This window comes from Anguilla anguilla, chromosome 17, assembly GCF_013347855.1.
Source record: "Anguilla anguilla isolate fAngAng1 chromosome 17, fAngAng1.pri, whole genome shotgun sequence".
NCBI classification, from domain to species: Eukaryota; Metazoa; Chordata; class Actinopteri; order Anguilliformes; family Anguillidae; genus Anguilla; species Anguilla anguilla.
In genome coordinates this window covers 8324797-8338212 of record NC_049217.1, presented here as the reverse complement: position 1 = coordinate 8338212, position 13416 = coordinate 8324797, and the positions used below count along the sequence as shown (strand labels likewise).

Genomic DNA, 13416 nt, shown 5'->3' with positions numbered 1-13416 from the left:
AGTCATAGAACTCTTGCCATGTAGGCTCAATTTAGCAATGGGATAAAATATCTTGCTGTAAAACTTCTTTTTTTTTTTTGGGAAAAATATTTTTTTAACTAGAAATAGGCCTACTGCCTCGCGGTTGTATGCCTCTGCCAACGAGTAGCCAGTTTGGATATAAAATGTCATCACTTCATCCTATTAGACATGTGTGAAACTTTGTCATAATTAGCGTATGAATTATTGAGTTATGGCCAAAAACGTGTTCTGTGAGGTCACAGTGACCTTGACCTTTGACCACCAAAATCTAATCAGACGGCTGTGCCGTCGCGGAGGCATAAAAATAATAATAACAATAATAATGATAACATTAACATGGCGGCAGTGTTGCACAGTGGGTAAGGAACTGGGCTTGTAACCCAAAGGTCATAGGTTCGATTCAACTGCCGTTGTACCCTTGAGCAAGGTACTTAACCTGCATTGCTTCAGTATATATCCAGCTGTATAAATGGATACAGTGTAAAATGCTATGTAAATGCTTGCGTAAGTCGCTCCTGATAGGAGCCTCTGCTAAATGCCTGTAATGTAATGTAATTCCCAGCTCTCAATTTCACAGAGACCGGCAGGGCCATTTTAAACTCTTGGTGAAGGGAGGCAATGTAGTATAATGGGTAAGGACCTAAAGGTTGCAGGTTTGATTTGATCCAGGTAGGACACCGCCATTGTACCCTTCAGCAAGGTACTTAACCTGCATTTGGCATATTTCCAGCTGTATAAATGGATGCGGTGTAAATGTTATGCAAAAAAGTTGTGTGAGTAGTGTAGAATACTGTAGGCACTGGTGTGGGGGGGGGGGGGTTAGGGGTGTTGATCACTGTAGGCACTCCTGTAGGTTACGAATACAAATTTGTTTTGTGCACTGAACACATTCATGCGGCTCCAACAAAAATAGTTTGAGAGCCAGCTCTGACCGTGCTCTAATGGAGTGTTGAGGGGTGACATCACCGAGCCTTTCTATGCAAATCACCAGATGTGCTCGAATACCAATTAGCAGGCTTTCCCATGGCTTAGTCCCCCGAACCTCCCACAAATATCAGAGCACTGCTTCAAGACCCCATCGAGAAGGAGACAGGGAACCGGGAGGGAAAGAGAGAGAGGGAGAGGGGAAGAGAGAGAGAGAGAGAGAGAGAGAGGGAGAGGGGATAAAGACAGTGGGAAAGAGAAGGAGCTAGGGGAGGGAAATACTAAACTAACTAAACAGCTGGTATTTTTCCTGTCGTACAGAACGAGAAAAATGGACCCAGCGTTTAAATTTTAAAAATGTCAGATGAGGTGTGCACATTACCTTTGCAAACGAAAATGCAAAAGCCTGCTTTGCATCGTTTGAAATTACGTCACGGTTTTTTTTGCGCACCTCCAACGAAAACTAAATACAATAGCCGATTGGCATTTTCTTTGGAATCTGGGCACGGAGCTTCCAAGGTACTCGAACCACCTCTGACTCACGGGTGAGAGGCCGCGTGTTCGTGCGGGGCGGGCGTTCGGACACGGTGACTGTGCTGAGCGCGGGCACGCCGCGCTTCTCACGCTACCGGCTGACGCGCACACCGCCGCCGCCGCACGCGCTCAGTGCGAGAGCCGCCCGTTTCCCCGAGCGATCAGGAACGACTGAACGTCTCTGGGGTCTGGGGAGGCAAGTGTTCAGCTTCACTGCTGAACACTCTCTCCTGTTTAAGCTGCTAAAGCTTCACTGCTGAACACTCTCTCCTGTTTAAGCTGCTAAAGCTTCACTGCTGAACACTCTCTCCTGTTTCAGCTGCCAAAGCTCCACAGCTGAACACTCTCTCCTGCTTCAGCCGCCAAAGCTCCACAGCTGAACACTCTCTCCTCTTTCAGCTGCCAAAGCTTCACTGCTGAACACTCTCTCCTGTTTCAGCTGCTAAAGCTTCACAGCTGAACACTCTCTCCTGTTTCAGCTGCTAAAGCTTCACAGCTGAACACTCTCTCCTGCTTCAGCCGCCAAAGCTTCACAGCTGAACACTCTCTCCTGTTTCAGCTGCTAAAGCTCCACAGCTGAACACTCTCTCCTGTTCAAGCTGCCAAAGCATCACTGCTGAACACTCTCTCCTGTTTCAGCTGCTAAAGCTCCACAGCTGAACACTCTCTCCTGTTTCAACTGCTAAAGCTTCAGCCCTGAACACTCTCTCATGTTTCAGCTGCGAAAGGCCACAAAAGCCAATCCCTCTGACTCTGGGACGTTCAGGTAATCAGCGAGAAATGTCCTAAGTGGTGGAGTCCATGGACTCCATGTTTCCATGGAGGTGAGCTGGGGAGTGGGGGGGGGGGGGTGGGGGCGTTAAGGACAGAGAGCATCAGTGTGGGAGACACAGCGGTGTCGGGGTTAAGACAGATTTCTGAATCCAGACGAAAATAGCGCGGCTATAATTACCCTTCCCAACGAAGGCACGTTAGCGCTAAAAAAAACAAAAAAAGACGCTTTAGCGTCAGAGACGGGCTAGCGGCTCGAGCTAGCGCCTCAGACTTTCGCGGCGAGCCGGACGGCAGCCGCCGTTCCCCTTTCTCCCGTCGCTTCGCACCCCCCCCCATCGCGTTTCAGAAGCGACGGCGTAACTGACGAGAGCGACCGATCTGCAGACCTCTCCGCGGGGTTCAGGTCGGGTGAGCGCCCCCAGAAACAGGGGCGGGCGATGATGTCATCGGTCGTATCGCAGCTTCAGGCCCCGTCAAACCGGCGCCGTTTGCACGAGCGCGTGCAGTGCGGTACCAGCGGAACGGCGCGGCCGGCGTCCGACTGGTTGCCGAGCCGGAGGCTTGTTGCTATGGGGATGCTCCCAGCAGAACAGGCTTTTACGCAACAATCCTGGAGTTCCAAAAAAAAATAAATAAATAAAAAAACGCTGACGGCATCTTTCGAATTCCTGCGTTTTTGTTTCGGGTTACTTCGTGACACCCCTTCCGCCCTGCCCCACACCGCCCTAAGACCTTCCGTGAATTAAACATATCCCGCGATCCCGCGAGTGGATTTGGCATCGTTTATTATCAATGCAAGCAAAGCTTGTTTGGGAGCGGCCAGGCCGGCGCTCGGCAATGGCGGCTAATCGCTAGCTTCCGCACATCAGTTATACACAAACCAACACGGTCTGACCAGCAGCCACTTAATCAGCCACACACTGTGCAATCACACAGGTCCTAGAAGCCCTGATAATGGTGGAGATGTTGATAAGGAACGAAATATCCGGGAAGTCAAGGATGAATAAATAATGACCATTATCATACTGCACGAGGGCCCAATAACCAACAAATGGCAGCCACTCAAACTGTGACTCAGCAATAAGTAAAACCAGCTTCCTCTACTGGCTCCCCTTAAGAGAACACACACGCCCAGCAAAGACATGTGAAATACATCCCTCACAGTCACCTGCACCTCCTCCTCTACAGTCGCCTGCACCTCCTCCCTAAAAACGGCGGACTCTCCCCGCTCTCCATTTTCGTTACAAAACAACGTGAGGTCACGGCCGAGGGGTCCTCCAGGCGGAGGAGACCACACTCCTCCAGGCGCTTCTTCATCCCTCCGATTTTTTCGCGCTCTCTTTCGTTTTTTTGGCCGCCGTGACGACCGATCCTGTTGCCGCGGTTTCGCAACGAGGGTCATCTGGCGCCGCTAGCGCGTGTTTTCCAAACTGACTAACGGCTGAGTCATCTGGGCCGCGCGGCGCTGCAAAACGCTTCCATCTGACGCTCGGCGCCTGAGCTCCTTCTGGAGAAGAGCGTCCCGTTCCCCCCGCCGAGAGAGAGGCCTTCTGACCGAGCCTTAAAATTCTACGCTCGCGCCCGGCCCGGGACCCCGGGACCTCGCGCCCGGCCCGGACCTACCGTAAGGAACGAAATATCCAGAATAGTGAAAGATGAATAAATAATGACCCTTACTGTACATGACCGAAACTGCACGAGGGGGCCCAATAACCACCAAATGGCCGCCATTCAAACTGTGACTCAAAAACCGGCTTCCTCACGAGCCCAGTAAAGACATGTGAACTATAGCGCTCACAGTCAGCTGCACCTCCTCCTCTACAGTCACCTGCACCTTCTCCCTCACAGTCACCTGCACCTCCTCCTCTACAGTCACCTGCACCTTCTCCCTCACAGTCAGCTGTGCCTCCTCCTCTACAGTCATCCGCACCTTCTCCCTCACAGTCAGATGCGCCTCCTCATTCACAGCCAGCTGCACCTCTTCATTCACAGCCAGCTGCACCTCCTCATTCACAGTCAGCTGCACCTCCTCATTCACAGTCAGCTGCACCTCCTCATTCACAGCCAGTTGCACCTCTTCCTTCACAGCCAGCTGCACCTCCTCATTCACAGCCAGCTGCACCTTCTCATTCACAGCCAGTTGCACCTCCTCCTCTACAGTCACCTGCACCTTCTCCCTCACAGTCAGCTGCACCTCCTCCGCACCTTCTCCCTCAGTCATCCGCACCTTCTCCCTCACAGTCAGCTGTACCTCCTCACTCATTGCCAGCTGTACCTCCTCACTCATTGCCAGCTGCACCTCTTCATTCACAGCCAGCTGTACCTCCTCATTCACAGTCAGCTGCACCTCCTCATTCACAGCCAGTTGCACCTCTTCATTCACAGCCAGCTGCACCTCCTCATTCACAGCCAGCTGCACCTCCTCATTCACAGCCAGCTGCACCTCCTCATTCACAGCCAGCTGCACCTCCTCATTCACAGCCAGCTGCACCTCCTCATTCACAGCCAGCTGTACCTCCTCATTCACAGCCAGCTGTACCTCTTTACCAAGTCATCTCACACCCAACCTGTCCCGACCTGACCAGAAAGCTCATCAATCATACCATCGCACAGTCCCCCCGCAAACTTGCAATACGACTCTCCCCTCCTGTTTGTAGAAAATGGTTCATTTAAGTCCATATTCATTTACTTTAGTTAGCCTACATTTCAAGCAAAAGCACTACTAAAATTTAGCATGCAAATACATCACTATAAGACAGCGATATGCACAACGAAAATGGAATATGTTATGTAAACATGAAATAGATTGAAATACACATCCATTATATGCAATAATGCAACGCAATAAAGAAGCAGACAAGCTCATAATTTCCTTTGTTCAACTTTTTAACAGCAAAAAAAGTGAGCAAACAAACTGAGCTAACAGCAAATTAACTGGGATATAAACACGCAGACAAAAGCAGAGGCTGTCCCGCACGGTCCCCCCCGCCAAGGCCAAAGTCCGTCCGCTTCCCGCATCACTAACCCACGGTCTCAAGTCACAAATTAAACAGTCCACTACACCGCTCTTTTATTCTCTCTTAAATCGCCCAGAACGGAGCGAGTTCTCACCTTTCGTCCGTGCGAAGCCACAAACAGTTTGGATTTATGCAAACAAAACAAAATTAAACAACTCGCTGGGGTCGTTAGCGAACGAAAACAAAAAGCAGCCGCTTTACAGCCTAATGGAATAATAATGCTTGGCGCTGTAAGGAAATGTCAGCCATTTAATAACATGCAACAAGGAAGCACCGTTCTCACACCAAACCATGAACGGTTCACTTTTAAAATCAGCCCCGCTAACCAGTCTGCTGACGCGTGAGAACATCATGCATTGTGCACCTATTGCACCAACAAGCTAATCCCACATTTGCTTTATTTACAGTATGTGAGGTGACATTGAGACCGTTAGAATACACGTCACACAGAGCCAAGAACTCAGCATGAGCTGTGGTTGCGCAGAGCTAACGGTCACAGAACTGCACTCGCGACGCAAGAGGCCGTAGGTTCGACTCCTCGGGCAGGGCACTGCCGTTGTGTGCACCCTTGAGCAACGGTGCTTAACCTGAACTAGTAAATATCCAGCTGTATAAGCTGAACTGTACCCAGAGAACGTAAGCAGCTTTACACTGAAGCATTGCTAAGGGACTGTAATGCAAATGTAATTAACCCTTTCTTCCCCAGATGGCTACAGTGACACTGCTGGACCCATGTAACACAACACAGCCCAATATTACCGCTGGAAGGGTAAATGTGCCTCGCAGGCTTCCATCCCTCCCAGCGCACGCGTTCTCCACCTCACGCACCCAAAAGGCAAAGTACATCAGACCCAATCAGCCAGAGAATGAATGGACCGACCGGCCAATCAGAAGACTGGAAATGGGCCCAAGCATTTTGAAGGGAAGCAGGGCTGGGGGATATACCGCGACGATAATTATCGAATGCAATACCGATCATCGCCACCGTTTGGCGTACTGCCTTTCTTTTCGTCTTTTCTTTTCTTTTTAAATATACCTGATGCGATAGCAAACAACCACGCTTCTGAGGCTGTGCAAAATGCTTCTGGAAAAAACCGCCATCGCCGTTATCAGTTGGTTGGCCATAAGACAGCCAATCGGCAGCAAAGACTCGCAGCTTCCACGTGACTGACAAAAACGCATCACGTGATCACATGGAAGCTGTACGACCTTGCTGGTGATTGGCTGTCCAATCAACACCCAATAGACAACAGCAGTTAAGTTTTTTTCTACAGAAGCTTTTCACATAGCCCCTGAAGTCTGGTTGTTTACTACCCCATTAGGTATAACTAAAGAGAAAAAGAGGAATAGAAGTGCACCACACGGTGGTGACATCCGGTACTGCATTCGGTAATTATCACAGCAGTACATCGCCCGGCCCTACGGTAAGGCTTGAACCCGTTCCCGGCGTTCATGGGGATGAGCGTGCCGTATGGCGCAGGGCCACCGCTTACCTGCGCGGTCTGTGCGGGCGCGGCTGTTGCCTGGAGACGAAGGACGAGCCCCACACCGGGCTGCTGTGGCTGTTCCGCAGCCAGCCCATAGGGGGCGACGACGGGTAGGAGGCGCTGCGGAACCCATGGTCCGACTCGGCCTCCGCGCTGAGGGAAGAGGCCGAGCTCCCCATTGGCCCTCGTCGGGGGAAGGGGGGGAGGGGCGCTATCCGGCTCAGGACCTCCAGGCCAAACAGAGGCCCGGGTTCTTCAGAGTCCACAGAGACCGCATTCCCAACGGAGGATTTTAAGAAAAAAAAGGTCCTTTAACACGTCACACTGAGAGCAGAAGTCCAAAAAAGGGAAGAGCAGAGACAGTCCGTGTTGGCAGCACTAATATCAGGCTAATGTCCATCACTGGCAGGTTCCTGGATCTGCATTAATGCTGGGAGGCTAGCAATAGTATGCAATAGTATAAGGTATACATCAAAGAAGATTACAATGTTGTACAAACATTTTCATTGCTGTCCTTCCTTGCTAAAGCCTCTCCTATTATAACAGCGCTGGGTAGAACAGAAATGACCACCGTGTGGTGAAACGCTGGCAAGAAGACAATCTTCATTTTAGGACAGGCAGGGTTGCAAACACTCATTCGGGAATGAAAGCTTCAGGAATACAATTCCCTTTCATCCCCTTTCCATCCTATGGAACCATACCATACCGGGTATCGCGTTATAAGAGCTTTAGAAATCCTACTGCGAGTATTACGTGGATGAACAAGATTTATAAGAAAAAAGTCCAGTTTATCTTCCTCCTGCGTCCGGTCCTTTCCTCTCTTACAAGCTAAACGGAGGGAAAGATAAGAACCGCCCGGGCCGGGGAACAGACTCCCACTCCACCGCGCCCCGGAAACTGAGGCAAACACGCGGTAAAAGCGCTGGGAAAGTTTCAACACCTAAATCTAATATGTCGCAATAACGCAAAACAGCCGAATTATGCAATCCTAGTGAAATATTCTTTCCAGGGCGTCCCAAAATTAAATTAACTAACGTTAAGGACTATCGAATGTATATCTGACACTATACCGTTCAAAAAGCACCGACATAAGTTACGGGATGAGAGAATTTCTTCAAATCTCACAAAAATCAAACAGTGTTTTGCCCACTTTTCAAACTAAGTATACACAGCGGAGTATATTAGAGAAACACTTGCATGTGTTGGTTTTTCCGTTTTTCGATATTTTACAATAGAATGTTTTTATTACACACGGAAACCATATTAAAAATACCGACACATATGTTACTATGGTAACACTGAAGTTTCTTCATGGCGAATACACTATAATAACGCCCATGAACCCACGATTTTAGCGCAATAAACAGCTGCCATTGAAAATTCCCCAAACATTTAATTGAAGCGTTTGTATTTCTGTATCTTGCCGAAAGTTAAACGTTTGCGAAGCACCATGAATAAACCTCGGTGAGAATCCTCTAAAGTAATTTCACTAAAATTAGAATAATTAAAAACGTAAATGAAATGTTGCTCCTTAATTAAACTCTGACATTAAGGCTCCGGCGCAGTCCGCAAAGGGAACTTGAAACAGCCCGAATAAAATCAGCACTGCCCTCTGCACAAATAAAGACCGCATCGCGTGTCCAGGTAACCTTCGCAAACGTGTAAATGTCTGTTTTGCCGGTATACCAGGAGCACAACTTGCAAATACTGTCATCAATCTGCCAGAGCGCGACTTCACGCCAACCTGCCCACGCTCACTGGGGCAGCCGCTGTTTGTGTGGGTGTTTGTAGACTCTCCCAAGAACCGCACAGGATGCACGATTGAACAGTGTACGTGCCAACTGCTGCCGCACCGACGCGTTAATGCGAAATGAGTACTCAACACTTTTTTTACAGTCTACCACGGGAAACCCATATATACGTCACATGAACCTTCATCACTTTCATAAATAATACAGTCTGTCATTCGTACGTTCCATAATGAACTTTAAAGCACCTTCATTAGATAAATCCGTTCAATGCGGTCCCTGCAATACTCGGGCTAACACTGTAGCTTATCAGTGTTTCCTGACCACGGTGACAGTGCTGCATCGGCACATTTTACAAGATTCTGCAAAAGTAAAAATATTAATATAACCTACTAAATAAACACGATTGTTTCGTCGTGCACCTTAATACGACATACTCCGGTGGTGCGTTTTATATGACTCTGGATAATCCGTCCACTTCATCGGTTGACACTTTCCAGTAACTCGTGAGTTGAGAAAAATGTAAAGGACGAACACTTCACAGTTTTATAAAAGGCAATTCAAACAGTCCTTGTGTAAATGTAATTTAAAGCAGTTGATCAGCTGTTCGTAATCGCCGTCATTTCGAAAATGTTGCGTTTGTCTCCCTGCCACGGTCCTGCACTTTCCTCGCGCAGCTCCTTCCCGCTGCCGGGATGCTGTGCAGTATGGATTTTGGAAGATTCCCACTTCTGCCCTGTCGCCGCTCCAGAAACACGCTGTCCCTCAGAGAACGCCGGTCCATCCCAACACTTTATGTCTGTGTGGACGGGAAGCCGTTTTCATGGCGTTATGGTTCTATTTTTTGTTCATGGGTTTAGTTTTTCTCCTCTCCGGTAAGTGCAGTAAGCGCTCATCCAATCTGTTCCTTCCAGCGGATTGCTGCCGAGTCCGGCACGCATGCGCTAAAATAGATTTTTAGAAAGGCAAAACGGGGTTGGGAGGGAGACAACCGCTCACGTAGTATCTCCCCATTCTCCATGCAGTAATACTTATTAATATAACACAACTCGACAGCGTGGAAATGACGCTACAAGGTCAAAGCAAAATTCATTTTATTCATAAATTACATTTTTTAAACCCACGCATCTGACTGCGCTCCTCGTTTACGCAATCATCCCTGCGCAGACATGAAAAGATTTTTTTTAAAAAACGGATTAAGACCCAGTCAATATTAATAATCCATGGCCTTGATGTAGAACCAGTTTTCGTAAGCCGGTTTTTCCAAAAATTGTTTATTAAAAACACAATCTCACAACGCAATTGTCAGTGTGTATAGAGGTCGGTGTAGAGGGCCCACGACGTTTTGCCTGACAAATGGGTTTAGCATGCTGTGAAATTGAATTACACGTGCACACGCAGTGGCGGTTCCAGCAGCAACTCTGATAATGACCCACTCCCCAAGTGTCCAATCGGAGACGAGACAAAAATATCAAATCACATTACACAGCTGAACTTTGTGTTGCCTTCTAATATAACATGCTTCATTGGAAAGAAGAACACGAATGACCGTACATTCTAGTTAATATATAATACATGCATCACTTACAATAACGCCTGGCAACAGTCAGCAGGTAGGCTACATGACGCATTCTGACAGTTGTAGAACGTAATTTCTCAGTAAGTTTCCACCATGACGAAAGGCGTAATGAGAGTACGAAAGGCGCAATGAGAGATTTGAGAAGACATACTCTATACATGGAAGTCTTTCGTTTATAACTGTCACAAAAGAGCCCTACGGTAGGCCTAGCTCAGGAGGAGAGACAAGGACTCGCGCAGACATGGGCCAACTGACAACAGGAACATGACACAGGGAACGTGGTTCAATCCAAAGTTACTCCAAAGTGGGAAATTTGGCCCCTGAACACTTCTGAGGAACAATAAACTCCGCTGTGAGTAGGATGCCTCGCGGTTAGACGAAGGTCGCGCGAGGCTTTCTAATCCCCAAACTGACTTCAAGCGGGCTCGCTCTGGCAAGTGTTGAATCGCAATTTCAAGGTTAAAAAAACCCATTAACGGTTTATATATTCATACACAAAAAGCTCCCCGCTCCCGACTCTGACAATTTATTTATTTATATATTTATTTATTTGGGCAGTCGACATGTTTGCTGTATTTTTATAACGGAATATTTACATACCTAAAGAACCAAAACAGAATTCAAATGGAAAAAATAACATACCGACACTACGAATGTCATAAATCAAAACTAACGATATTTCCATACAACAAAAAATAGGCCTACAAAAAAATCAACGACCCTTACACGTACATATACAAGATGTTATCGTTTGGCAATATAAAATGCAAACAAAAATGTCTAAGGGCAGCTCGATGGCTATACTGCGTTCTGAAAGTCCAGGTCCAATGTCACTGAGATTACGGCCAGGAGGGCGGGGCGAAGTGATGGGAATCTATCTGACAGGCGTGACAGAGAGGCCTGCGTCCTGACATCAAGATGGCCGATCTATAAATCAGTGAACAGGCCTCCGTTCTAAGATAGGACACATCAATCAGGCTGGGCCATCTCTGACTCCTCTGACCCAAGGGTGCCATTTGAAATCAGAGAAGAAAAAGTAAATGCATCTCTTTCTCTCTCTCGCTCTTTGTGCTCCCCCTGAAGGCACAGCTTCCCGGTCCGTTTATCCGGGCTTACGACATTTACGATCAATTAGCGACTTTAAACTTTAGCCGAGTTTGCGCGGCCACGCTGAAAGTCGCACAAACAGCTGCTTAACAGAGAGCGAGCAGGAAACTGCAGTGTCGCGGGGAACAATAGCAAAAGCAAATTGGATCACCTGACCCGCATAATGTGGGAGGGGTTAAACGCGCAGACAAACTGAGGAGGGACGTACAGGACGAAGCTATTCGGCCGAATGGATCCGTAAGCAAATCCTGCGGTGGAAATGAGTTCACGATCAAAGTTCAAGATGTCCCCCTGGATTACTCAAAGGATCATCAGATGAATAAACACATAAAATGATTTTCACACTTCATAGGACATGGCAACAACCATTGATTATTATTATTCCTCTCGTTGTTGTCGTTATTGTTTTTATTATTACAAGCCTGTGTGTGTGTGTGAGAGAGAGAGAGCATGTGAGTGTGTGGTTGTGCATGTGAGAGAGAAAGGGAGAGTGTGTGTGTGTGTGTGTGTGCGCGCATGTCCTCAAAACTCCCTGCACTATACAGTAACAGGCAGGTATATATGCAAGCACACACAAATACACACATGCACACGTGCACAAATGCGCTAAATTACTGGGAGATTAGATTTATACAGCTCATTATAACTGAGAGTGAAAGGGAAACTGAAGTCAGTGTGAACACAGAGTATCTGATTCAGAGTGAGACAGGCGAAAACCCGGCTGTGCAGTCCGATAAAAATGGCACGGTAACCAGGGACAACATGGTAACCAAGGACAGCACGGTACGAGGTAAATCAGGAATGCGTATTTAAACTTCTCGGCTCTCGATGATGACAGAATATTACTCAAGCTGTAGCACAGCTGCGCACTAAACAGGATTCATATTCCATAAATTTCGCGTCTGAGACAATTTGAGTCGACACATACAGGGAAGCAAGCGCACGCCGCCGACTCTAAAAACAAGTTCTGCTTATCACGCCGTATGCTAATCTTTGCTTCTGAGCCAATATACGTTTCACCAATAATTACAATTTCCTCAGTTCAGCGTTTTAGTTGGTAGTAGTTCTCCCTGAAACCTCCCCCCCCTCCCCCCGCCCCGACTGAGGGCTCTGGTGTATTGCAGTATGGCAGAGTCCCTGCTCATAAAGGACACTTACACTTCCCCGGGGGAACAGGCTCTTTAGCACTAAAATTCTGAAAGACCAAAATATCCCGAGGGACAGCCAGCCAGACGACGGCTTAAAACTCTGGGAAAGTTCAAAGCAATGGCCCGTCCGCTTTTTTGGATGCGAGAAACGGACATTTTCACGCCAATCACGCAGGCTTAGCGAAGGCAGGATTGACGTTCAGGCGGGCTTAAGGCTTAAGCAGGCCCAAGGCTCAGGCTGGTCTAAGATGCAGGCAGGCCTAAGGTTCAGGCAGGCCTAAGATGCAGGTAGGCCTAAGGTTCTGGGAGGCTTAAGATGCAGGTAGGCCTAAGGTTCAGGCAGGCCTAAGGTTTTGGGAGGCTTAAGATGCAGGTAGGCCTAAGGTTCAGGCAGGCCTAAGGTTCTGGGAGGCTTAAGATGCAGGTAGGCCTAAGGTTCAGGCAGGCCTAAGATGCAGGTAGGCCTAAGGTTCTGGGAGGCTTAAGATGCAGGTAGGCCTAAGGTTCTGGGAGGCCTAAGATGCAGGTAGGCCTAAGGTTCTGGGAGGATTAAGATGCAGGTAGGCCTAAGGTTCTGGGAGGCCTAAGATGCAGGTAGGCCTAAGGTTCTGGGAGGCTTAAGATGCAGGTAGGCCTAAGGTTCTGGGAGGCTTAAGATGCAGGTAGGCCTAAGGTTCTGGGAGGCCTAAGATGCAGGTAGGCCTAAGGTTCTGGGAGGATTAAGATGCAGGCAGGCCTAAGGTTCTGGGAGGCTTACGATGCAGGTAGGCCTAAGGTTCTGGGAGGCTTAAGATGCAGGCAGGCCTAAGGTTCTGGGAGGCTTAAGATGCAGGTAGGCCTAAGGTTCTGGGAGGCTTAAGATGCAGGCAGGCCTAAGGTTCTGGGAGGCTTAAGATGCAGGTAGGCCTAAGGTTCTGGGAGGCTTAAGATGCAGGCAGGCCTAAGGTTCTGGGAGGCTTAAGATGCAGGTAGGCCTAAGGTTCTGGGAGGCTTAAGATGCAGGTAGGCCTAAGGTTCAGGTAGGCCTAAGATGCAGGCAGGCCTAAGGTTCAGGCAGGTCTAAGATGCAGGCAGGCC

At 48.4% G+C, this 13416-nt stretch overlaps 1 protein-coding gene across 1 annotated transcript in view; it reads right to left on the bottom strand.

The window, feature by feature from the left end:
- LOC118215968 (calpain-15-like) overlaps positions 1–11612 on the bottom strand; it is a 57425-nt gene extending 45813 nt beyond the window's left edge. Inside the window, 1 exon segment of the mRNA XM_035396956.1 lies at positions 6764–11612. Within this exon segment, the coding sequence (XP_035252847.1) occupies positions 6764–6936 (173 nt within the window). The 5' untranslated portion in view covers positions 6937–11612.
- Between the last annotated feature and the right edge of the window lie 1804 nt (positions 11613–13416).